General features: G+C 39.3%; 1 protein-coding gene across 1 annotated transcript in view; it reads left to right on the top strand.

The window, feature by feature from the left end:
- Positions 1 to 25,835, top strand: part of CCDC174 (coiled-coil domain containing 174) — a 78,680-nt gene that overhangs the window by 20,394 nt on the left and 32,451 nt on the right. Inside the window, exons 6-8 of the mRNA XM_053720916.1 lie at positions 775 to 870; positions 2,441 to 2,577; positions 18,125 to 18,219. Of these exons, the coding sequence (XP_053576891.1) occupies positions 775 to 870; positions 2,441 to 2,577; positions 18,125 to 18,219 (328 nt within the window). The remainder of the gene's footprint in view (positions 1 to 774; positions 871 to 2,440; positions 2,578 to 18,124; positions 18,220 to 25,835) is intronic.

Raw genomic sequence — 25,835 nt, 5'->3', positions numbered from 1 at the left:
TGCTTCTTCGGAGGCTATTTTTGGGAGAAAGGTTCTTCAGGCAGTGGTTCCTTCTGTATAATGAGCCTGCCTATCCCTCCCGTCATCCGTGTACTTTTGCTTTGGTATTGGTATCCCAGAAGTAATGATGACCCGTGGACTGATCACACATAACAGAAGAAAACATAATTTATGCTTACCTGATAAATTCCTTTCTTCTGTTGTGTGATCAGTCCACGGCCCGCCCTGTTTTTTAAGGCAGGTAAATATCTTTTAAATTATACTCCAGTCACCACTTCACCCTTGGTTACTCCTTTCTCGTTGATTCTTGGTCGAATGACTGGGACTGACGTAGAGGGGAGGAGCTGTATCAGCTCTGCTGGGTGAATCCTCTTGCATTTCCTGTTGGGGAGGAGTTATATCCCAGAAGTAATGATGACCCGTGGACTGATCACACAACAGAAGAAAGGAATTTATCAGGTAAGCATAAATTATGTTTTTACATACCAGGCTTTAATTAGTAAAACTTTACAATCGCATTAATTGCTGATATTACAGAAGGTCTGCGCACACAATAAATGTTTTATATATGCTTTTACATTTTGAATTTATCAACACCACCACATAAAAAAACATGCAGGTTACCCTGTCCACTATGAATCCTAGCTGATCTTATGACTGTTTGCCATTATGTTCAGATCATGCCCCTGAGTACCTTCCAACCAGAGCTTATAGTGACGATACTGCAGCAGCGCACAGTTACACTGTCTATAATGTGTTGTCTTCTGCTTGCAGGGTGGATTATGTGGACTCACTAGGAAGATCCAGGCGCTGCTTGAGGAAAGATCTTTCCGACCTCTTGAAAATGGACAAGTATCTGCAAGGAAATAGGTGAGGGCCACTGAGCTTCTGCTGGGTCTAACTATGATATTGAATAAGCAAAAAATGTCTAACGTCAGCACTTACTGTTTGATGTATACAGGCACGACATGATTGAGCACGCACTACTGTGCAGAGGCTCAGCTCAAATGATCTAAATCCTCTATATATATATATATATATATATATATATTTGTCCTCTATGGCCGGCTCACATAAATGCATTGATGTTGCATGGTCGTCCTCTACGGCTCGCTCACATAAGTGCACTGATGTCATATGGTCATCTTTTGCTGCTCGTTCACATAAACGGGCTGATGTCATATGGTCATCCTCTAATCTGTAAAATTGCTACTGGATGCTGCGCTGCAAAATAATTGTAAAGAAAAGTCCTGAAAACTGTTGGTGCAGACCAGAGTCTGGAGTGTTTGCCTTTCTCTTAAAAGTGACCACGCAAAGTAAGGAAGAGCCCAAGTCAAGTCTGTCTAAATTTTTTTTTTTTTTTTTTTTATTAAAGTAGTTATAGACCTTTCATTTACAACCTTGTTACATATATTTATTGCTCCATAAGTGTCGGTGTCCTGTTCTTTCTCCAGGTCTCCCCTTACAATCTGAACTTTTCAGGCACTTCTTCTTTTGTATAATTGGGCCTTTTTGAAAGGCACCATATTCCTCCCCTATCTTTGATGCTTCATGACAGGGCTGTAAAGCAGTTAATATATATATTTTTTTTTTCATTGAGTGATTTAGTTTGTTTTATTAACTTAAAGGACGTACAGGTGACATTTCAAAATTAGCAAAAATACTTCTAGTAAAAGTAATTACACTTTCAGTAGCATACGCACATATGCTTCATGTGACTAGAGCCCCAGGATTCAAACACTGTGATTGTTCAGGGAGCTGGTGATGCTGTATTGCATTAATAAAGACTAACTTTGTGTCATACAAGCCACCACTCACTCTTCTTGAAGGTGTGGTGTTTAAAGGGAGACTAAACCCATTTTTGTTTTCTTTAATGATGCAGATAGAGCATGTAATTTTAAGCAACTTTCTAATTAACTCTTATTATACATTTGTATTCTCTTGCTATCTTTTTTTGAAAAGCAGGAATGTAAATCTTAGGAGCCGGCCCATTTTTGGGTAAGCACCTGAGTAGCGGTTGCTGATGTAAAATGCAGCCACCAATAAGCAATCGCTATCCAGGGTGCTGAACCTAAAATGGGCCGGAGCCTAAGCTTTATATTCCTGCTTTCCAAATAAAGATAGTAAGAGAACTAAGAAAATTTGATAATAGGAGTAAATAAGAAAGTTGCTTAAAAATTGCTTGCTCTATCTGAATCAGGAAAGAAAAAATTTGGGTTTAGTATCCATTTTAAACGCTGGTGCACGGGGCGCTCAGCATACGTGTGTATGCCTTAACTAAACTGTAATCCTTTTTACTAGACCTATTTTTGCTAATCGAAGTATATTGCAAAAATGTTTCTTTTCAAAAATGAAATGTAGCCATCCAATAAATTAAATTTATAGTCTAATAATAATACAAACCATTGTGTTCTGTAAACTTGCAATCTCTCCTTTCTAGACAAAACGTACAGGAGAAGACCCTGTTGTCTGACGATATGAGACGGGAGATGCAGAGGCAGCAATGGGAGCAGGAGGAAGAGGAAGCATTGAAAAAACCTGAGGGACCTTTGCATTATGAGGATATTCGAGAACGTGGTGAGTTATCTGTACACACCCAGTACTGGTGTCTGACATACAGAACATATCTGCTCTGTACACACTGACAGGACATTCTTCATTTAAACCTTTAGCTTTTGTTCATGACATCACATAACTTATTACATCATCAAATACATCTCTTAACGAAGACCTGTTCTATTGGCATGATATGTTGTCACCTAGTGCGGAGAGAAACACCAGCATTGAATCTCATGACCTAATGCATGACCTTAACTCTCTGCACACCACTGTAATAAAGATTTTGTGTTGCTGGCATCTCAGATTGCTGCAGCTTGTTTAGTAGCATTAACATCACACACAAACACAGTGACACATTGTTGTGCTGACTTTTTCCGATGTGGCTAAACACTAACAATTCCAGATATAGCAACTCCATGTTCAACACTAAGATTGTACCAAGATAGAATCGCAAATTAATTTTCCATGTATGGGATCGCCCTGTATGCAGTCACAAAAATTACATGCGACATACTTAAAGGGACATGAAACGCACATTTTTTCTTTTTTCAGACTCGTTGAGTCCACGGATCATCTTAATTACTAATGGGATATTCACCTCCTGGTCAGCAGGAGGAGGCAAAGAGCACCACAGCAGAGTTGTTAAATAGCTCCTCCCTTCCCTCCCACTCCAGTGATTCACTACATTAGTGATAGGAAGTGGTAAAGTGAGGTGTTTAAAAATAATAAACTTTTGATTGAAGAATCTTTTCTAAGTAGTGCAAGATTGTACTGCTTTGTCCTGGGGTGTAGCCCTAGTCCATATCCGTCTCTTCAGTAGGGCTTTGGTGGCTTTAGAGCAATGGGAACTTTTGGGACATAATTCTCACTGCGCCTCCCATATTATTGCTGCCCTAACCCGGAAAACCTGAGGAATTTATAGTCAGGAATTTCTGTTTCTTCAAAGGTCCATGTGGGGGATAGGACCCCTCAAACCTGGTGAACTGCCTTTGCTGTCAGGCAGCCATATGAGGTAAGTGCTTGATTTTTTCCTGGGACACTTGGAGGAAAAGGAGCACTTTTTAATACACTTCATTTCATAGGGCTTATGGTTGCGGGGCAAACCGAGCACTTTGGGACAACAGGGTCTGAGGGGACCAGATAGCATGTACAGGCACTGGGGCTGGGATTAAGCTTGCATGGTGGTTTCACTGTTATGGCGTTATTTTAATTACAGATAACACTAGGGTGACTGTTATTCTGTTTGGCCACACCCACAATGGGTGGATCTCAGTATTGAGCGCTTTTTACATCTACGCATCTAGCTGCGAGACCGGATACACATCGGGTAGTCCCTCGGCCTAGAAACGCATGTTTTCTGTCATACAGCAGGCGTTTCTAGGTTGTTGATCTATTCCATATCGAGTCCGGATTATTGGTCAGAAGTGAAGGGCTCCGGTTCTTGCACTCAGGTAGGCACCTCAGCAGAGCTGCTGAGGTGTAGAGGTGTTAATTTTTTTGAACACTTTTTTTTTCTCACACACAGTAAAAAAAAAAAAAAAGTTTCACTTTAAAATTTAAAGAGACAGTAACGATTTTGTCATTCAAAAATATTTTTATCTTTGATTCAGTATGGACATTGGAGCCTTGCAAAGTGTTACTTGCTCCATGTGTTTGGATGCAAATGTGAAACCACCAATTCCTTTCTGTCCCTCATGTATTGAGAGGGCTTTAAGTTATAGGGAAAAGATTTTTCCTGAGCAAAACGTTTCAAAAGCGTATGCTTCCCAGGAATCTAATGACGATAGTCAAGGTAATGCCGCAGCTTTCTCCCCAAGCGTCCCAAGTTTTAATGCCCACTCAAGCAGTGCCCTGTACTTCTGCTCTAGCGCCCACTGGAGTTGCCTTAAAAGACATAGCTGATCTCATGTCTTCCACAATTTCTGATGCGTTGTCTGCTTTCCCAATGCTGCAAGGCAAACGTAAGAGGAAAGCCAGACATGCATTAAGTGAGGTTTCTGATGCAATGGTGGCGATCTCGGCAGTACCCTCCCAAGGACCTGAGGAGGAGGGTGTTGAGGTTCCATCTGAAGGCGAAATTTCAGACTCGGAAAGTTCATTGCCTCTGACTCAGAGCTTGTAACTTTAAGGTTTAGGCTAGAACACCTCCGCCTGTTGCTCAGGGAGTTTTTGGTTACTTTAGATGACTGTGACTCCACAGTAGTGGTTGTCTCTGCAAAGTCTAGTAAATTGGACAGATATTTCGAGTTACTCAGATGTATTTCCTGTGCCAAAGCAAGCTTTGGAGATTGTTACTAGGGAATGAGAGAGACCAGGTTTTCCTTTCTCTCCCTCTCCTATTTTTAAAAAGATGTTTCCCATAGCTGACTCTTTCAGGGAGGCTTGGCAAACAGTTCCTAAGGTGGAAGGGGCTGTTTCCACTTTAGTCAAGAGAACTACTATTCCCATAGAGGATAGTTGTGCTTTCAAAGATCCTATGGACAAGAAATTAGAGGGTTTACTTAAAGATTTATGTTCACCAGGGTCTGCTATTGCAGCTAGCTGCGTGCATTGCTATTGTCACTAGTGCGGCAGCATATTGGTTTGATGCTTTGTCTGAGTCTCTCAGGACTGAGACTTCCTTGGAGGAGATCCAAGACAGGATTAAAGCTCTGAAGTTAGCTAATGGTTTGATTACGGACGCTTCCCTTCAAATTACTAAGCTGGCAGCTAAGAGTTCGGGTTTCTCTGTCCTAGCCCACAGAGCCTTATGGTTAAAACCTTGGTCTGCAGACGTGTCGTCTAAGCTTCTAGTGATTCCTTACAAGGGGAAAACCTTGTTTGGACCTGGCCTTACGGAAATTATCTCTGATATCACGGTAGATAAGGGTCATCTCCTTCCTCAGGATAAGAGAAACAAATAAAAAGGACAGAGTAATTTTCGTTCCTTTCGAAATTTCAAGGGAAATTCTTCCTCTTCCTCCTCTAAGCAGGAACAATCTAAGCCTACATGGAGACCCAACCAGTCTTGGAACAAGGGTAAACAATCCAAGAAGCCTGCTATTGAATCCAAAACGGCATGAAGGACATGCCCCTGATCCGGGACCGGATCTGGTAGGGGGCAAACTTTCCTTCTTCGTTCAGGCTTGGGTTCGAGACGTTCATGATTCCTGGGCAATAGAAATAGTGTCTCAGGGATACAAATTGGAGTTCAAAAGTTTTCCTCCCAGAGGCAAGTTTCTTCTTTCAAAATTATCTGCAGACCAGAAAAAAAGGAGAGGCGTTCTTACATTGTGTAGGAGACCTCTCTGCCCTGGGAGTGATTGTTCCCATCCCAGTTCAGGAACAGGGTCAGCGTTTTTTTCCCAGGAGGGAGCCTTCAGACCAATTTTATATCTAAACAGTCTAAACAAATTTCTCAGGGCTCCGTCCTTCAAGATGGAAACTATTCGTTCCATTCTTCCCTTAATCCAGGATTGTCAATTCATGACAACAGTGGATTTAAAGGACGCGTACCTACATGTCCCTATTCACAGGAATCATCACAAGTTCCTAAGGTTTGCCTTCCTTCGTGGCTCTTCCTTTTGGCCTGGCCACTGCTCCCAGAATTTTCACAAAGGTTCTGGGGTCTCTGGTGGCGGTACTTGAGTCACGGGGCATTGGAGTGGCGCCTTATCTGGACGACATTCTAGTCCAGACGCCATCTTTTCAACAAGCAAGATACCACACCGACTTAGTGTTATCTTTTCTGAGAACTCACAGGTGGAAGGTAAATTTGGGAAAGAGTTCTCTAGTTCCAGACACGAGTCACTTTCTTGGGAACCATAATAGACTCCTTGTCTATGAAGATTTTTCTGACAGAAGTCAGGAAATCAAAGATTATCAATACTTTGTCTAGTTCTTCAGTCCACTCCTCGGCCGTCAGTGGCTCAGTGCATGGAGTTACTTGGGCTGATGGTGGCGGCAATGGACATCATCCCGTTTGCTCGGTTCCATCTTAGGCCTCTGCAGTTAAACATGCTCAGGCAATGGAACTGAGATTATGCAGACTTGTCTCCTCGAATAATTCTGGAGCAGGAGACAAGGGACTGTCTTCAGTGGTGGTTGTCTCTGGATCATCTCTCCCAGGGAACCTGCTTTCGCAGACCATCTTGGGTGATTGTGACAAGACGCCAGCCTTCTGTGGTGGGGAGCAGTCTGGGGCTCTCTCAAGGCGCAGGGAGTTTGGACTCAGTCAGTCTGTTCTTCCTATTAACATTCTAGAACTGAGGGCAATCTTCAATGCCCTTCTGGCCTGGCCCCAGTTAGTCTCACTCCGGTTTCAGGTTCCAGTTGGACAACATAACTTCAGTGGCTTACATCAATCAAGGAGGAACGAGGAGTTCCTTAGCGATGACAGAGGTAGCCAAAATAATCCAGTGGGCAGAAGCCCACTCTTGTTGCCTATCGGCGATCCACATCTCAGGGGTGGACAATTGGGAGGCGGATTTCCTGAGCAGTCAAACTTTTTATCCGGGGGAGTAGGCACTCCATCCGGAAGTGTTCTCAAACATAATTCTCAAGTGGGGGTCAACTGGAATTGGATCTCATGGCTTCCAGACAGAATGCCAAGCTCCCGAGATACGGGTTGAGGCCCAGGGACCCCCAGGCGGAACGGATAGATGCTCTGGCGGTCCCTTGGACCTTCAGTCTAGCATACATATTTCCTCTGTTTGCTCTTCGTCCTCAGGTAATTGCTAAAATCAAACAGGAGAGGGCTTCGGTGATACTCGTAGCTCCGGCCTGGCCTCGCAGGATTTGGTATGCGGATTTGGTGGAGATGGCATTTCTGCCACCTTGGAGACTTCCAATGAGGAAGGACCTTCTGATTCAGGGGCCCTTCCTTCACCCAAATCTAGTTTCTTTGAAGCTGACTGCTTGGAGATTGAACGCTTAATTTTATCCAAGCGGGGATTTTCTGATTTGGTCATAGAGACCATGATTCAGGCTCTTAAACCTGTGACTAGAAGGATTTTCCATAACATTTGGCGGAAATACCTTTATTGGTGTGAATCCAAGGGCTACTCATGGAGTAGGGTTAGGATTCCTAGATTTTTGTCCTTTCTCCAAGAGGGTTTGGAGAAGGGTTTATCGACGAGTTCCCTAAAGGATCAGATCTCGGTTTTATCTATTTTGTTATACAAACGTTTGGCTGATGTCCCAGATGTACAATCCATTTTGTCAGGCCTTGGTCAGGATCAGACCTGTCTTCAAACCAGTTACTCCTCATTGGAGTCTTAATTTGGTTCTCAAAGTTCTTCAAGGGGCTCCGTTTGAGCCTATGCATTCCTTAGATATTAAGTTATTATCTTGGAAAGTTTTGTTTCTTGATGCTATTTCTTTTGCTCGGAGAGTGTCCGAGCTCTCGGCATTGCAGTATGAGTCTCCTTATCTTATTTTTCATTCAGATAAGGTAGTTTTACGTACTAAATTAGGATTTCTTCCTAAGGTTGTTTCTGATCGGAACATTAATCAGATTGTTGTTCCTTCGTTGTGTCCTAATCCTTCTTCTCAGAAGGAAAGATTTGTGCACAATTTGGATGTGTTCCGTGCGTTGAAGTTTTACTTACAGGCGACTAAGGACTTTCGTCAGTCTTCTTCTTTGTGGTTTTCTCAGGAAAACGTAAGGGACAGAAAGCTACGGCTACTTCTTTCTTTTTGGCTGAAGAGTATCATACGTTTAGCATATAAGACTGCTGGGCAGCAGCCTCCCTAGAGGGTTACGGCTCATTCCACGAGGGCTGTTGCTTCCTCATGGGCGTTTAAAAATGAAGCCTCTGTGGAACAGATTTGCAAGGCTGCAACTTGGTACTCTCTTCACACTTTTTCAAAGTTCTACAAATCTGACACTTTTGCCTCGGCTGAGTCCGCTTTTGGGAGACAGGTTCTTCAAGCAGTGGTGCCTTCCGTTTAGGTTTCCTGTCTTGTCCCTCCCATATCATCTGTGTACTCTAGCTTGCGTATTGAATCCCATTAGTAATTAAGATGATCCGTGGACTCGTGTCTTAGAAAAGAAAATTTATGCTTACCTGAAATTTTATTTGACACGATGAGTCCACGGCCCACCCTGTTCTTGTAGACCGGTTGTTGGTTATTATAAACTTCAGACACCTCTGCACCTTGGCTTTTCCTTTCTCTTACTAACTTCGTTCGAATGACTGGAGTGGGAGGGAAGGGAGGAGCTATTTAACAGCTCTGCTGTGGTGCTCTTTGCTTTCTCCTGCTGACCAGAAGGTGAATATCCCATTAGTAATTAAGATAATCCGTGGACTTGTGTCAAAAAAGAAATACATTTATCAGGTAAGCATAAGTTTTCTTTTTTATTTGACGATTCAGATCGAACAGTTTTAAACAACTTTCCAATTTACTTCTCTTATCTAATTTGTTTCATTCTCTTGGCATCCTTTGATGAACAGCATACCTAGGCTCAGGAGCTGTTGAATGATGGCTGCACAGATATGCCTCGTGTTATTGGCTCACCCATGTGCATTGCTGTTTCTTGAACAAAGAGAATGAAGCAAATTCGATAATACAAGTACATTGGAAAGTTGTTTAAAACGGTTTTCTCTATCTGAATCATGAAAGAAAATGTGGGCTTTCCTATATTATGTATATATGTTCAGGAGGCACGTTTGCATATTTGAGTCCACTTCAGTATTGCTTAGTGAGCTAGAGTGTATAAAATAGCTCTATTACCTTTTTTTATTTTTTTCATTTGAAACCGCTGTGTGGTACTAAAAATGTAAATGCTGCAATATTTTCTATAGTAAGCCCAGCCCATTTAAATGGGTGTTCATGCAGCAGCTTTGAATGCAATTAACTTTTATCAGCTGCTTGCTTGAGTTCATTGTCTCTTTTAATACCCTCTTAAAGAACAGGTTTCCTTTTTGTTAGTTGATTGTATGTTTGTTTTTAATCAGAAGGAACCAAGATCCTTCTGTCTGTAATCTGAACAGTACATATTTATTATTAATCTGACACATTGTTCATATGAATTAGCTATAAATTGTGTAATATTTTTTTTGTCTAATTTTGGATCTACAGTGGGTATTGAAAAGAATCACCCCCCTTGAAAATAATCACATTTATTTCCCATGGCATGGAGAGTCCACAATGTCATTCCAATTACTAGTGGGATATTCAACTCCTGGCCAGCAGGTGGAGGCAAAGAGCACCCCAGCAAAGCTGTTAAGTGTAACATCCCTTACACATAATCCCCATTCTCTTTGCCTCTGTCAATGGAGGATATGCAAAGTTGGTTTCTGAAGATATTTAATCCTTTTATGGGTACTTTTCCCTGCAAGCAAGGATTAGGGTCTGACTATGTCCACGTCAATCTCTTTAGTAAGAGTAGTGGTGGCTTTTAGCTGTTAAAAGGCGGCGAGGTTGTGTCTGCTTTACTTTTAACACTTTGCTACCCCTTTTTTTTTTTTTTCTTTTTTTTTGTGTGTGTATTATTATTATCGGTTATTTGTAGAGCGCCAACAGATTCCGCAGCGCTAAAAAAGCCAGAGTTGGTTACTCTGTTCTTTCTTTTCCTACAGGTCCATGACAGGGAGTGAAGTACCTGCCACACCTAAGGAGCAGTATCTGTTCTGCAGTGGGATCTAAGGTAAGTGCCTTTGCCTTCTAGGTACAGAAGGATAGCAGCACTTGATAGGTTAATCCTCATTTTCAGATCCTTTTTGGGACATATTAATCCTTTTCAGTTAAGGATTCATATTGAGGATAATATTTTTGGTACTTATAATCCCGTATGAAACTTTAGGAGTTCATTTGGCTAAGAGATGCAAAGGGTTAACGGTAGAGGATGTCCTTTATTAAATAACCAGTCACTTGAATGCTTCTATGTGTAGAGGCTTATATGTTTATTTTGCTTGTTGGGGCTTATACATGCACATTACGTTTGATGGGGCTTATATAATACTTATTTAAAAACTGGCTTTTTATTCAGCTATTTTTAACTGCGACTCACTTTCACACTCTTTCTCAGATGGCGCAGTTTTCTTTTGCCTCCAGTTACTATTGAAAGAGGTCGTAGCTACTTTGGATGACTCTGAACCTCCGGTTAGTGTCAACCCCACAAAGTCTTCTAAACTGCATAGAGTTTATGATTCTCCATCTTCTGAGGAGGTTTTTCCTGTTACAAGAAAGATGTCTGAAATTATAGCTCAGGAATGAGATAAGCCATGAGTTCCTTTTTCCTCTTCCCCTGTTTTTACAAAAAGGTTTCCTGTTGCTGACTCTATTCGTGACTCATGGCGCACTGTTCCTAAAATAGAAGCTATTTCTACTCTTGCTAAGAGAACTACCATTCCTATAGAGGATAGTTGCTCTTTTAAGGATCCAATGTATAAGAAGCTAGATGCTTTCTTAAAAAAGATGTACATCCATCAAGGATTACATTGGCAACCTTCAGCGAGTATTGCACGGTTGCGGGAGCAGCCTCTTATTGATGCAATGCCTTGTCTGATCTTATTTCAGAGGTAGAGGAGATCCAAGATAGGATCGAAGTGGCCAATACCTTTTTATCTGTGTTGCCAACATTAGACTGGGAGCTAAGATGTCTAGCTTCACTGTGCTAGCCCGCAGAGCTCTGTGGTTAAAATATTGGTCGACTGACGTTTCTTCAAAGGCCCAGCTTTTGGCTTTACCTTTTATGGGTAAAACTCTGTTTGGACCTGGTCTGGCGGAAATCATTTCTGAGATTACAGGTGGAAAGGGATCTTTCCTACCACATGAAAAAAAGAAGAATAGACCTAGGGGTTGACAGACTTCTAATTTTTCGTTTCTTTCGCAACTTTAAAGGACAGACGTTTTCCTCTTCCAAAACAGACCAATCCAGGTCCACTTTGAAATCTAGCCAGCCCTGAAACAAGGGAAAGCAAAACAAAAAGCCTTCAGCTGACTCTAAATTAGCATGAAGGGTCCGCCCCCGATCCGATTTTTATATCAGGTGGAGTGCAGGCTTTCCTTTTTTAGACAGACTTGAATACGCAATGTCCCAGATCCATGGGCTGTGGACATAGTATCCCAAGGTTAGAAAATAGGATTCAAGTCTTGCCCTCCAAGAGGCAGATTTCTCCTTTCCAGACTATCCTCAAACCAGGTAAAGAGGGAGGCCTTTTTAAATTGCGTAAAGGACCTATCCTTCCTGGGAGTTATTGTACCAGTCCCTCTAGAGGAACAAGGTCTAGGATTCTATTCAAATCTATTTGTGGTTCCCAAAAAGGAGGGAATTTTTGTCCCATCCTAGATCGAGATAGAGAAAGTGTCAACAAATTTCTCAGGGTTCTGTCCTTCAAGATGGAAACTCTTCATTGGTTCAGGAAGGTCTACATGTTCTCATTCACAGGGATCATTACCAGTTTATAAGGTTTGCCTTTCTGGACAAGCATTTCCAGTTTATTGCCCTTCCGATTGGTCTTGCCACAGCTCCCAGAATATTCACAAAGGTTCTGGGAGTCCTATTGGCCAGGATCAGATCCCAGGGAATTGCTGTGGTGCCTTATCTAGACGACATTTTGGTTCAGGTGTCATCTTTTCAACTAGCAAAATCTCATACAGAGATGTTGTCTTTTTTTCTACGTTCCCACGGGTGGAAGGTGAATCTGGAAAATAGTTCTCTAGTTCCATCTACAAGAGTGTGTTTCCTAGGGACAATCATAGATTCCATGTCCATGAAGATTTTCTTGACAGAGGTCAGAAAATCCAAACTTCTTGCTTCCTGCCTTTCCCTCAATGCATGGAGGTGATTGGTCTGATGGACATCATTCCTTTTGCTCGGTTCCCTCTGCGACCGCTGCAGCTTTGTATGCTCTGTCAATGGAACTGAGACCATTCAGATTTATCGCAGAAGATAAATCTGGACCCCTAACAATAGAATCTCTATCATGGTGGGTTTCACAGGAACATCTGTTTTGGGGCACTTGCTTCCTGAGACCTTCCTGGGTGATTATGACTACGGATGTCAGGCTGGGGAGCTGTTTGGGGTTCTCTGAAGGCTCAGGGCCTGTGGTCTCGAGAAGAGTCTTCTCTTCTCATAAACATCTTGGAGTTGAGCGCAATCTTCAATGCCCTGTCAGCGTGGCCTCAATTATCTTTAGTCCGGTTTATCAGATTCCAGTCGGACAAAATCACCTCAGTGGCTACATCAAGCACCAGGGAGGAACTAGGAGTTCCTTGGCCATGAAGAAGGTGACTCGCATTCTGCAATGGGCTCACAACTGTCTCCTATCTGCCATGAGAGTGTGCTGAAGGAGCGCCTAATGTGTGGTAAGGCAAAGGAATTGGTGATCTATTTTGGTAGATTAAAACATATTAAACATATTAAAAACATTTAATTTATACAAAGTCATGGATCCATGCTGTACATAAAAACAAACTTAAAAATTAGCACAATGAATATACAGTAAAAAATGTGATGTGGTTAATCAGAAACTTTGATCACAAATAAAGAGAATCTTACATATGCTAGAATGTTACATATGCTAGAAATTCATTTTGTATGGTACCAGAATTAATGAAAGATAGTTCATCGGTGATGTGATAACCTTTGGTTGGGTTATGTAGCACCTTGAGGGTGAAGGAATCAAAAAATGTGGCTAAGAATGAATAAAACTGTGAGTGAAGAAATGGATAAAAACAAAATGGAAAAAAATAAATGGAATAAAACAAAAACCAATTAGATTAACTATTTGTATGTATGTGGAAAAAACTAAAAAAAAGTGTGTGGCAAAACAATGTTAATATATAAAAAAATGTGTAAAAAATGTGTTGAATGTGGATAAAACAAAAACAAAAAATAGGAAAAAAATAAGAAAAAAATTAAAAATTCTTAAAAGTTATAATGAAAAAAGTGATAATCCTATAATTGGTGAAATTGTAACCCAAATCTGTAGTATGATTATCCTGGAAATATTGTTATGTTGAAAGTGTCTTTGTGAGTTCCTTAGTGATAAGAAGTAAGAGAATAATGTTGTTGTTTGGTGGAGATCCGGAGTTATCCAATTTATCTCTTAGTTTATTTCTTAATTCCTGTAAATAAAAAGCAACAACATAGCACAGTAATGTTGTAAACAACTGTGAATAATTAAAAAAAAAAAAAAAAAAAAAAAAAGCTCACCATAAGTTGTCAACGTGTTTCGGCCCTATATTGGGCCTTTCTCAAGACTTAATTATTCACACTTGTTTACAACATTACTGTGCTATGTTGTTGTTGCTTTTTATTTACAGGAATTGAGAAATAACAAACTAAGATACATTGGATAACTCTGGATCTAGTATAATCATACTACAGATTTGGGTTACAATTTCACCAATTATAGGATTATCACTTTTTTTCATTATAACTTTTAAGAATTTTTAATTTTTTTCTTATTTTTTTCCTATTTTTTGTTTTTGTTTTATCCACATTCAACACATTTTTTACACATTTTTTTATATATTAACATTGTTTTGCCACACACACGTTTTTAGTTTTTTCCACATACATACCAATAGTTCACCTAATTTGTTTTTGTTTTTATTCCATTTATTCTTTTCCATTTTGTTTTTATCCATTTCTTCACTCAGTTTTATTCATTCTTGGCCACATTTTTTGAGTCCTTCACCCTCAAGGTGCTACATAACCCAACCAAAGGTTATCACATCACCGATGAACTATCTTTCATTAATTCTGGTACCATACAAATGATTTTCTAGCATATGTAACATTCTAGCATATGTAAGATTCTCTTTATTTGTGATCAAAGTTTCTGATTAACCACATCACATTTCTTACTGTGTATTCATTGTGCTAATTTTTAAGTTTGTTTTTATGTACAACATGGATCCATTACTTTTTTTGTATAAATAAAATGTTTTTAATGTGTTTTTTAATGTTTTAATCTACCAAAATAGATTACCAATTCCTTTCCCTTACCACACATTAGGCTCTCCTTCAGCACACTCTCATATCTATTTTACACACGTTTGGGTAAGCTAGGGACCCTTAGTCTTTAGGAGCTACAGGAATTACAATAACGTCCAGCGCTGGGAGATAACCCCCTTTTTTTTTTTTATATACTACTATCTGCCATTCACATTCCAGGAATGGACAATTTGGGAGGCAGACTTTCTGAGCAGACAGACCTTTCATCCCGGTGAGTGGGCTCTCCATCCGGAAATGGTCTCTCAAATAACACTCAGGTGGGGGGTTCCAGAGTTGGATCTGGTGGTGTCTCGCCAAAATGCCACGGTTCAAAAGTACGGTTCAAGGTCAAGAGATCCTCAGGCCGTTCTTATAGATGCTCAAGCGGTTCCTTGGATGTTCTCTCTAGCATATGTTTCCTCCGTTTGCTCTCCTTCCACGAGTCATTGCTCGTATCAAACTGGAGAGAGCATCTGTAATCCTAATAGCTCCTGCATGGCCTCGCAGGATATGGTTCAAGGATCTGGTAAGGATGTCATCTCTTCCTCCTTGAAGGTTACCTCTGAGGAAGGACCTTCTAATTCAGGGTCCTTTCCTCCATCCAAACCTGGATTCTCTGAAGCTGACTGCTTGGAGATTGAGCGCCTAATTCTGTCTAGGCATGGTTTTTCTAATGCAGTCATTGATGCTATGCTTCAGGCTTGCAAACCGGTTACTCGCAAGATTTACCATAAGGTATGGCGTAAATATCTTCATTGGTGCGAATCTAAGGGTTTCTCCTGGAGCCGGGTGAGGATTCCCCATATTTTATCTTTTCTTCAGGATGTCCTGGAGAAAGTGTTATCAGTCAGTACTCTGAAGGATCAGATTTCTGCATTATCTATCCCCTTTCACAAACGTCTGGCAGACTTATCAGATGTACAGGCCCTGGTCAGTATCGGGCCTGATTTTGAAGCATGCTCCATTTGAGCCGATGCATGTTGTTGACATAAAATTGTTATCTTGGAAGGTTTTGTTTCTCCTTGCTATTTCTTCCACTCGCTGAGTTTCTGAGCTTTCAGCTCTGCAGTGGGACTCCCCATACCTTATTTTTCATGCAGATAAGGCGGTTCTTTGTATCGAAACATTAAACAGGAAATTGGTATTCCTTTTTGTCCTAATCCTCCTTCTCATAAGGAATGTCTTTTGTATAACTTTGATGTTGTGCGCACTCTAAAATTTTACTTACAAGCTACTAAATAATTTGGTCTTCTGCCCTGTTTTGTTGTTTTCTCTGGAAAATGTAAGGGCTAGAAGGCCACTTCTACTACTCTTTCTCTCTGGTTGAAAAGTTTGACTAATTTTGCTTATGAGACTGCTGAACAGCAGCCTCCTGAGAGAATTATGGCTCATTCCACTAGGGCATTCTCCTCCTTCATAGGCTTTCAAAAGTGAAGCTTCTGTGGAACAGCTTTGCACGGCGGCTACATAGTCCTCTCTGCATACTTTTTCCAAATTCTACAAATTTGATACTTTTGCCTCGGCTAAGGCCTCTTTTGGGAGAAAGGGTTCTTCAAGCTGTGGTGCCTTCTTTTTAGGTCCTCCTGCCTTGTTCTCCCTCCCTATTCATTCTGTGTCCTCTAGCTTGGGTATTGGTTCCCACTAGTAATTGGAATGATGTTGTGGGCTCTCCATGCCATAGGAAAGAAAACAAAATTTATGCTTACCTGATAAATTTCTTTCTTTCCGGGCATGAAGAGTCCACAACCCCACCCTCTCTCTAATTATAATTTCAGCAGATTTTTTTTTTAGTAAACCTCAGGCATCTTTTCACCCTTGTGTGTGCTCTTTTTCCATTTTCCTTCAGCTGAATGACTGGGGATTATGGGTAAGGGAGGTTACACTTAACAACTTTGCTGGGGTGCTCTTTGCTTCCTCCTGCTGGCCAGGAGTGGAATATCCCACTAGTAATTGGAATGACGTTGTAGACTCTCCATGCCCGGAAAGAGATAAATTTATCAGGTAAGCATACATTTTTTGTTTTTATTGCTTTGCCGCCTGAAATAAAGACAGAAACAGTTTTTGTTTATCCAGTTGTAATTACTCAGTGCAATTTATAACATTCAAGTGAAAGATATAACACCATCATGTCAGGCAAAAATAAACACAATTCAAAAACAGAATCACTGAGTTGGAAAAAGGATCACCCCCTTCTAAAATTACTAGTAAACTCAATCAGGTGTAGCTGATCACCTTCTCAATGGCATACACAAAGCCATTTGACCTTCAACTGTGATCAGCTGTGGGCTTATGGATTTAGCTCAGCATGAAAAGAGCTTTCCTAGAGCATGTCAGTCCCTTGTAGTTCAACTGAAGCAAACAATCAACTATTGGTGGCAAGGCACTGTCAAAAGATCTCCGGGATAATTTTGTGGACAGGCACAAGTCAGGAGATGGATACAAGAAAATATCAAAGGCTTTATCAATGCCTACTCCTAGAAGCACAATGAAGTCTATTTTTAAGAAGTCGAGGGTATTTGGTACAACACAGACCCTCGGATCAGGACGTTGATCCAAACTGGATGAAAGAGCCAGAAGGAAACTGGTCAGAGAGGCTACCAAGTGGCCCACAGCAACTCTGAAGCAGTAGCAGGGATTTATGACAGTGTTCATTGTGTGCATGTAACAACAATATCATAAATTCTCCACAAATGTGGCTTGCATGGGGGGTTGCAAGAAAGAAGCCACTCCTCAAGAAAGGCCACATGCAGTCATGACTGAGCTTTGCCATAACACACACATGAGATTGAGGCCACATGGAAAAAGGTATTATGGTCAGATGAGGCCTAATAATTCAATTTTAGTCTCAACACCAAACAATATGTCTGCAGAAAATCAAATACAGCTCACTATCCAAATCACACCATACCTACTGTAAAGCATGGAGGTGGTATAATGGATAAGGCAAAATACTGTCAAATTCTTAAGGAAAATCTGCTGCCCTCTGCCAGGAAGTTGTCAATGGGATGATGGTTAACCTTCCAACATGACAATCACCCAAAGCACACAGCAAAAATGACCACACAGTGGTTAAAGGAGAAAAAGGTGAATGTCCTTGCATGGCCTAGTCAGAACTCAGAATTAAACCCCATTGAATATCTGGGGCATAACTTGAAGACTGCAGTGCACAAATGGTCACCATCAAATGGAATGGAATTGAAGCAGTTCTGCAAAGAGTGGGCAAATATTGCATAGTCTAGATGTACAAGGTTAGTAGAGACCTATCCAAACAGACTAAAGGCTGTAATTAAAGCAAAAGGTGGTTCAACAAAATATTGACACAAGGGGGTGATCCTTTTTTCAACTTAGCGATTCTGTTTTTGAATTGTCTTTATTTTTGCCTGACATGTTGGTGTTATATCTTTCACTTGTATATTACAAGTTGCACTGAGAAAATACATCTGGATAAACAAAAACTGTGTCTGTCTTTTTCAGGCTGCAAAGCAACAAAATGTGATTCTTTTCAAGGGGGGTGATTCTTTTTCAATACCGACTGTATATTGCTGGAGATCATACTGGGGCGCAGGATGATGGCAGAAGGTTGCTGCGTTGCTTAAATAGTGGTTATTGTTTGTTACCCTGGCTCATGTGTTACAGAGGCCAGACAGCTCGGTGTTGGTTATTTTGCTTTCGCACGAGATGAAGATGCACGTAGGAAGCAGATGGAGACGCTGGATATGCTACGAGATCAGGTATGGCACCCGGGGGGCACTTCTGCCAATTTTACAACCACACTGGTGAAATTAGACCTTTATTAGACACTGGTGAAATTAGACCTTTACATATGCAAGTATGGGTGGTATCATTTATTAAACCAATTTAAAGGAAAAGGCAACTCAAAAAAAAATTAAAATATATATATATATATATATATTAAAAAGATAGATAATCCCTTTTATTACCCATTTCCCAGTTTTGCCCAGAAAACATGGTTATATTAATACATTCTACCTCTGTGATGACCTTGTATATAAGCCTCTTCTGACAGCCCCCTGATCACATGACTTTTTATTTATTATCTATTGACATGCATTTAAGCCAATTAGTGCTGTTGTGCACAACCCACTGGCGTGAGCACAATGTTATCTATATAGCTCACATGACCTAGCACTCCCCTGTTGTGATAAGCTAATAAAAAAGCATGTGATAAGAGACTGTCTTTAGTGGCTTAGAAACAGGCAAACATTTAGAATTGTAAAGGTTTTATAAAGTATTTTAATATAACACTGACTGCAAAGCTGGGGAATGGGTAGTAATCTATCTTTTTAAACAATAACAATTTTTGTGTTGACTGTCCCTTTAACCAACATAAATGTTATGATCTACAAATGTGAGGCACTTGTATAGTAATGCAGTGAACCTCGCTTCTTTGTCATAAATAACATCACCACAAAGCTGACTGGAGGAATGGTGATAATGCCTTTTATATAATACTTGTGAATTCAACACTGGTGCTCACCTCACTACGCCCTGTCCGATCATGCGGCAATATGTGGATAGTGTTTGATCTTCAGTGCCCGACACTCGTGTATTGTGTAAATGAAGTGCTCTTCTTGTCAAACACAGTAATTACATAGTGCAGAAACACACAGCAAAGGTATAAACTCTCTTACACTATACAAATACCAGCAAACATCAAAGATTAAAAAGCACTCTGAAGGCAATTCAGGGGAGTATAGATAAAATAAAATGTGGATGTTGCGCTAAAAAAGCTCGGTATACAATGTGTGCAAAAAAGAACTAATTCATAACAATAACAATATTTACACAGAAATAACAATATTTAAAGGGACAGTCAACACCTGAATTTCTGATGTTTTAAAAGGAAAGATAATCCCTTTATTACCCATTCCCCAGTTTTGCATAACCAACACAGTTATATTAATATAGTTTTTACCTCTGTGATTACCTTGTATTTAAGCTTCTGCTGACTGCCCCCTTATTTCAGTTCTTTTGACAGACTTGCATTTTAGCCAATCGGTGCTCACTCCTAGGTCACTTCACGTGCACGAGCTCAATATTCTGTATATGAAACTCATGAACTAATGCCCTCTAGTGGTCAAAATCCAATCAGATTAGAGGCAGTCTTCAAGGTCTAGGAAATTAGCATAGGAACCTCCTAGGTTTAGCTTTCAACTAAGAATAACAAGAGAACAAAGCAAAATTGGTGATAAAAGTAAATTGGGAAGTTGTTTAAAATTACATGCCCTATTTAAATCATGAAAGGTTTTTTGGGACTTGACTGTCCCTTTAATATAACTTCACAAAAATAATACAATATAATTGAAGCTAAGTGACCGCCGGTGGTACACTCTTTTTAAAAAAACAATATAAAAAGCAATATAGATTGTTGGACTGTCCAGTAAGATGATTAACCAGATGGTGCCAAACAGCAAGCTCAAAAAAGTCTTTGCGAAAGAAACTTCTTAGTTCAATATACACGTTTGAGTGGCTACAGGTAATGAATGAGGGCAGTCGGCTTAGAGACAGTACAAACACCAAATCTTCGGTCTAAAACACTGCTACGTTACCAGAGTTAGATCAGCAGTACAGTCCCATTCATTCGGCTACGACCATCTCCCGTGAATCGCCTCTAACGGTCTAACAATAAACCTTCTGGGCCGGGTCTAGGATCTACCTTTTAGGTGTCCGGACGTCCTGCTGTGGGTCTCCTGCGATATCTACCAGCTTAGTTTGGCGTGTAGCGGTTACTCTTCCTTCCATATGGAATGATCCCTTGGTCAGTTTAAACCAATCAGATTGAGGTTCTCACACTGTCATCCACAGGGTTGCCGATTTTGAAAATGTCTCAGAGCGCTCCGTTTTTTGGAAAGTCTTTCAGATAAAGACTAGAATGATCAATCTACGTGTTTCAGCCTTCACACAGGCCTTTATCAAGATGATTTTTGGTTTCCTGTTCAGTCTTTTAAAGCCCTTTCAATTTCCTGTTAGCCTATCAAGCTGCATCGATTCCTTGGCACATCAAGTTCCTACAAATTTTCCGATCTAAAACATATATAACTAATATTATATATAAGCATATGGATGTATATTTTGAAATTATTACTAGACACAAAAGAAATCAAAATATATCTTATAAGATGTTTATACATAAAGTATAACAAAACTTTTAAACTTTTACTGTTAAGGAGGCAAAATGTTATTCTAAAACTAATGTGAAAACATATGTAAAAGAAGCTTTAACATCCTACTCCCTAATCATGAAAATTCTATAAATACATTTTATCAAAACAACACTTATAGATATAAACTTCTTAAAAAGATTATTTTATTAAAAAAAAAAAAACCTTAAGGAGAGAGCAAGAGACGTTCCTACTTTGGGAATGTGGAGAGCTAAGGTAACAGAGCTATTAGAGTTAGAGGAGTATTCCGTTTATAAGAAAGGAAACGCTGATAGTTACATAATGATACAAGCTATCTGGGATGAATATAAAAGGATACATAGACTTAATTAGGTAAATGTAAGTAGTCAGTGCCCTTCATAGAATAGAATAAACTGGTAAACTTTAACCTTACCCCGAGACTGGACATGCCCCATACTCCCTCCCCCTCCTCCACTATTTTACTGACATATCTAGTGTTTTTTTTTTTTTTTTGGGTTAAACGTATTATAAAACTGTTTGGATCTAGTGGTTATACAAATACATGAATTAATAAAAGGATTAAGATCTAATTCTACATTTAGTCCCTCAGTTACAATAGATCCAAAATTATAAATTAATTCTGCTTCATTGTATATCAATTTTTGAAAATCACCCCCTCTACTATCTCTTGACTCTTGATACCCCAACAGCGGAGAACCTTTTGCTCTCCCACCATGACATTCTTTAAAATGTTTAGATACGTAATGTCCTTCAAAGCCATTCTTAATATTATTTATATGATCCCTTAAAGGACCAGTCAATACAGTAGATTTACATAATCAACAAATGCATGATAAGAAAACAATGCAATAGCACTTAGTCTGAACTTCAAATGAGAAGTAGATTTTTGTTAAATAAATTGCAAAGCTATGTCTATTTCCACTCCCCCTGTATCATGTGACAGCCATCAGCCAATCACAAATGCATATACGTATATGCTGTGAATTCTTACACATGCTCAGTAGGAGTTGGTGACTCAAAAAGTGTAAATATAAAGACTGTGCACATTTTGTTAATGGAAGTAAATTGGAAAGTTGTTTAAAATTTCATGCTGTATCTGAATCATGTTTAATTTTGATTTGAGTGTCCCTTTAATCTATCCCTCAGTTTCCTTTGTTTGACCCAAATATTGTTTATTACAAGGGCATTGAAGAATGTAAATTACACCCTTATCACTGCATATAATTACATCTTTAATTTTATGGGTGTATTCCCTAGTGGTAGAATTAATACTATTGACTTTTGTGCTGTATTTACAAGATATACAGCTATAGCAAGGGAAATATCCGGTTATTTTCTTTCCTGATAAATCTTTGTCAATCATATTCATCCTTTTATTAAACTCGCTTGGTGCTATGCTATTTTTAGCTTTAGTAAAAATTAATTCAGGATGTTTCTTGACATGGTCTCCCAAGATATGGTCTTTTTTTGTATCAGGTGCCAATGTCTATTTAGAATTGTTTTTATATGACCATGTTGAACATTAAATCTTGTTATAAATGGAATGTTTAGTTTCTCTTGTTGATTAATAATTTTCTTATCTTTTTTTGGTTAATTCTTCTCTATCCTTAATTCTTGCTTTTTCTAGTGCTTTATCTACTCTATTCTCATAATACCCTTTTTCTAAAAATCTATTCTTCAGGATAATTGACTGTGTATCAAAATCTTCTATATTACTACAATGTTTCTTAATCCTAGTAAACTGGCTTTTCAGTATGTTTTCTACCCATTTCGACAAGTGGCAGCTTTCAATATGAACATAATTATTAGCGTCAACCATCTTAAAGAAGGTTTTGGTTTGAATTTTTGTTCAATGACGCTTATCTCTAGATCCATAAAATGGATATTTTTACTACTTATCTCAGTCGTAAATTTCAAGCCTAGATTATTAGAATTTAAATCTTCTAAAAACAAATGTAAAAGTTCAAGATCTCCGTCCCAAATTAAAAAGATATCATCAATAAATCTTGAATATGATACCAAGTTCGCACCCCATGCTCCATTGAAAATAAAATTTTCTTAAAAAAAACGAACCATGAATAAATTTGCATAACTGGGTGCGAACTTGGTACCCATTGCTGTACCCTTCTGTTGGAGGTAATAAGTTCCATCAAAGATAAATTATTAGATAAAATAAACTCAATACGGGGGCGTGTCCGAACAGCGTACAGACATGGACGCATTTTCTGTGAGCTCTGCAAAAGATCCCCTCTAACCTGCTGATTAGAGAGTTATAACAGCAAAATCAACTATACAATTATTCATACAATAGCTGCACCTCAGACTGGGGCTCTATTTTTGTTCTTGTTTGCTGTTTTCATGACTACAGGGCCACAGATCGGCAGTTTAAAACCTAGGGCGGCGGCCTATACTTAGGTAGCGTTCCCCCCCGGATCCACCGGGTTACCAGTGCCGGCAGAGCACATCTGCCTTACTGTATCTATCTACATCACCAAAAGCCACAACATACCTTCTCTGGGCTGACAGACTGGCGAGGCCTTGATTTCTAGTGCACTCGAAAGAAGAATATCACAAAATGGCTGTATGAGAAACTGATCTAGCGCAGCACTTAGACCAGCGCTTTGCTAAACTAGATAAAATGCTACAGAAGCTCTATCAAAGCTCCCTATCCAGAGACCTCTTAGAGCGCATGATAGCAGAAGCACGTGAACAGACCGATCTGCAAGCAGCAACCTACGATAGCAGTCGGAAGGCACAGGCAATTGCGCAGAAACGCTTCTTCCCGCATACTCCTCCCGATGGAACAGTGGACAGAGAGCTAACTAAAACTATCCAAGAACACCTAGGCTCCACAGGCCCACTTATACTTACGCAGACACTAGATGTTAAGGAGCCTGTGAATATGAATAAAATTACGTCCCTTTGACTCAGCACTTCTGGTACTGCGTGAACCACTGACATTAGCAAAAGGGATCTTCCCTGACAGTAAACCGCAGGCCCTTAAGGACATAATCCAATCCCATGTGATAGGAAACCTACAAGCTGAAGCATACAGAGGACTACCTTCAAGCAGCGGGGGCCATTTAACACCTGTACTCCCACACATGAACCATCGGGCAGGCGCACTCTCCATAAGTGATTTTTTTTTTTTAGCCACTGAAAAGCACCGCATATGGGACCTACATAACACTATAGCTCAAACGATCACATACTTCGAAGAGGGCTAAAGACTATTCTCTTGCATCTCTAATACTGTCTGCAGTAGTCGCCACCAGTAAGACTATATTAGAGGCATATGTTCTCAGAATCGGGTCCCAATATAAATTAATGTACGCTGTTTTACATGAAATGAACCTGATATTCTCCACACTTTAATGATATTTTGCTTTGTATTACCTAGCCCAGATGTGAGTAATTGTTGGAGATCACGGTATATAGGATACGAATTGAGGGCAAGAATGTATTATTAGAGCATGGTGTGTGGTGAATTTGTTATCTGTTAATTAAGTTGTGTATAGGTTACAGACAGTAATTATGATGACCCCCCTTCTAAAAAGTGATTGCAATATGGGGGAACTATCTGGCAAAGCTTAAAACAAATGTCAAACATAACAATTCCAGACAATATGTAATAAATATTGACTCCCCTGGCCCAAATAGGTTGTGGTATTCTTGTTGGGCATATTGTGTTTCTCTGCAAAGGGTCTGGGCTGTGGCATTTATTTAGTATAATTCAATTATAAGCGCTCCGCTTCAACAAACCTAGGTGATAAAGGAAATGTACCCTTATATTTATTAATCAATCACTTTATGCTAGTTCAGCTGTGTGATAGCAATTATAACACTCATATCATTTGTGCTCAACTCTACATATGTTAATAGCTGTTTATGTCACTGGACTGTCACCAACATATTGTAATACCTTTTTTACTGTGCTCAGTTGTGGTTTTTGCTCCATACATCAGGAAGCAAATTTTGTTTTGTTATTTTTACTCTATAGAATATTGCAAATCTTGTTCAACTTATAGATGCCTTATATAAATCATAGTTACATGGTTGGACATTTAGAAATAAGACAATATTGATGTACACTGTTTACATTTATTGCATAATATGTATGTTTACAATTTTTAAATAAAGCTCTTTTGAAAAAAAAAAAAAACTCAATACAATTTAACAAACTCACACTGTTCAGTTTTCAAATTAATATCTTTTTTTAAGAAAATAGTTAACCTCTGTTAGTCCCATTTTACGGTCAATACTAGTGTAAAGGGATGTCACGTCACACGTTACCATTATGTACTTCTCACTCCAAGACACCTCTTTCAATAAATGTAAGAAATGTGTGGAGTCTCTTAGGTAGGCTGGTAAATTCACCACATACTGTTGTAAAATATGATCAATATATTGCGATAAATTAGAGGTCAAGGAATTAATCCCTGATAAAATTGGGCGTCCTGGTGGATTAATAAGGGATTTGTGAATCTTAGGTAGAAAATAAAAAGTTGGGGTTCTAGGGAACTTAATAGTCAAAAAATTGTATTCATTATAATTTAGAAGTCCTTTGTATTTGGCATTGAGTAATAATTTATCCATATTTTCCATTGTTTTTTTTTTATCGGGTTAGTTAGCAATTTTTTATATGTATTTTATCATCCAATATTCTAGAAGCTTCTTTTAAATAGTGTGCGGTATCCATCAGGACAACCCCCCCCCCCCCCCGCCCTTATCCGCTTGTTTTATTATAATTTCCTTGTTTCTTAGATCTTTTGTAGTACTTTATTTTCTTCTTTAGATAGGTTAAATTTATATATTTACTTCTACCATTCCATTTCTCCAAGTCTTATTTTACTCTTTTCTCAATAAGATTAAGATTATCTCCTTTGTCCTTTATAGGATAGAATGTGGATTCCTCTTTTAAACTTTGCTTGTACCATTTCTATTTGTCTCATTCTTTATCGTATTCTCGAGTGGGTTTTTTAAAAAATATCTCTTACAGGTAAGTTTTCTGATATATTGGTTAATATTTATTAGCGTTTCAAATTTATTTAGTTTAGCAGTTGGTGCGAATGACATCCCTTGACTCTACCTTTTCTTGTGTCTCGTTCATTTTATTTTACTTAAGTTTAATATTCCTTCAGTATTTATCTTATTCTCTTTTGTCTCTCTTTAGTCTAGATCCT

Source organism: Bombina bombina, chromosome 7, assembly GCF_027579735.1.
Source record: "Bombina bombina isolate aBomBom1 chromosome 7, aBomBom1.pri, whole genome shotgun sequence".
NCBI classification, from domain to species: domain Eukaryota; kingdom Metazoa; phylum Chordata; class Amphibia; order Anura; family Bombinatoridae; genus Bombina; species Bombina bombina.
Note: the sequence above shows the minus strand (reverse complement) of the source record. Positions and strands in the feature narration are given on the sequence as shown.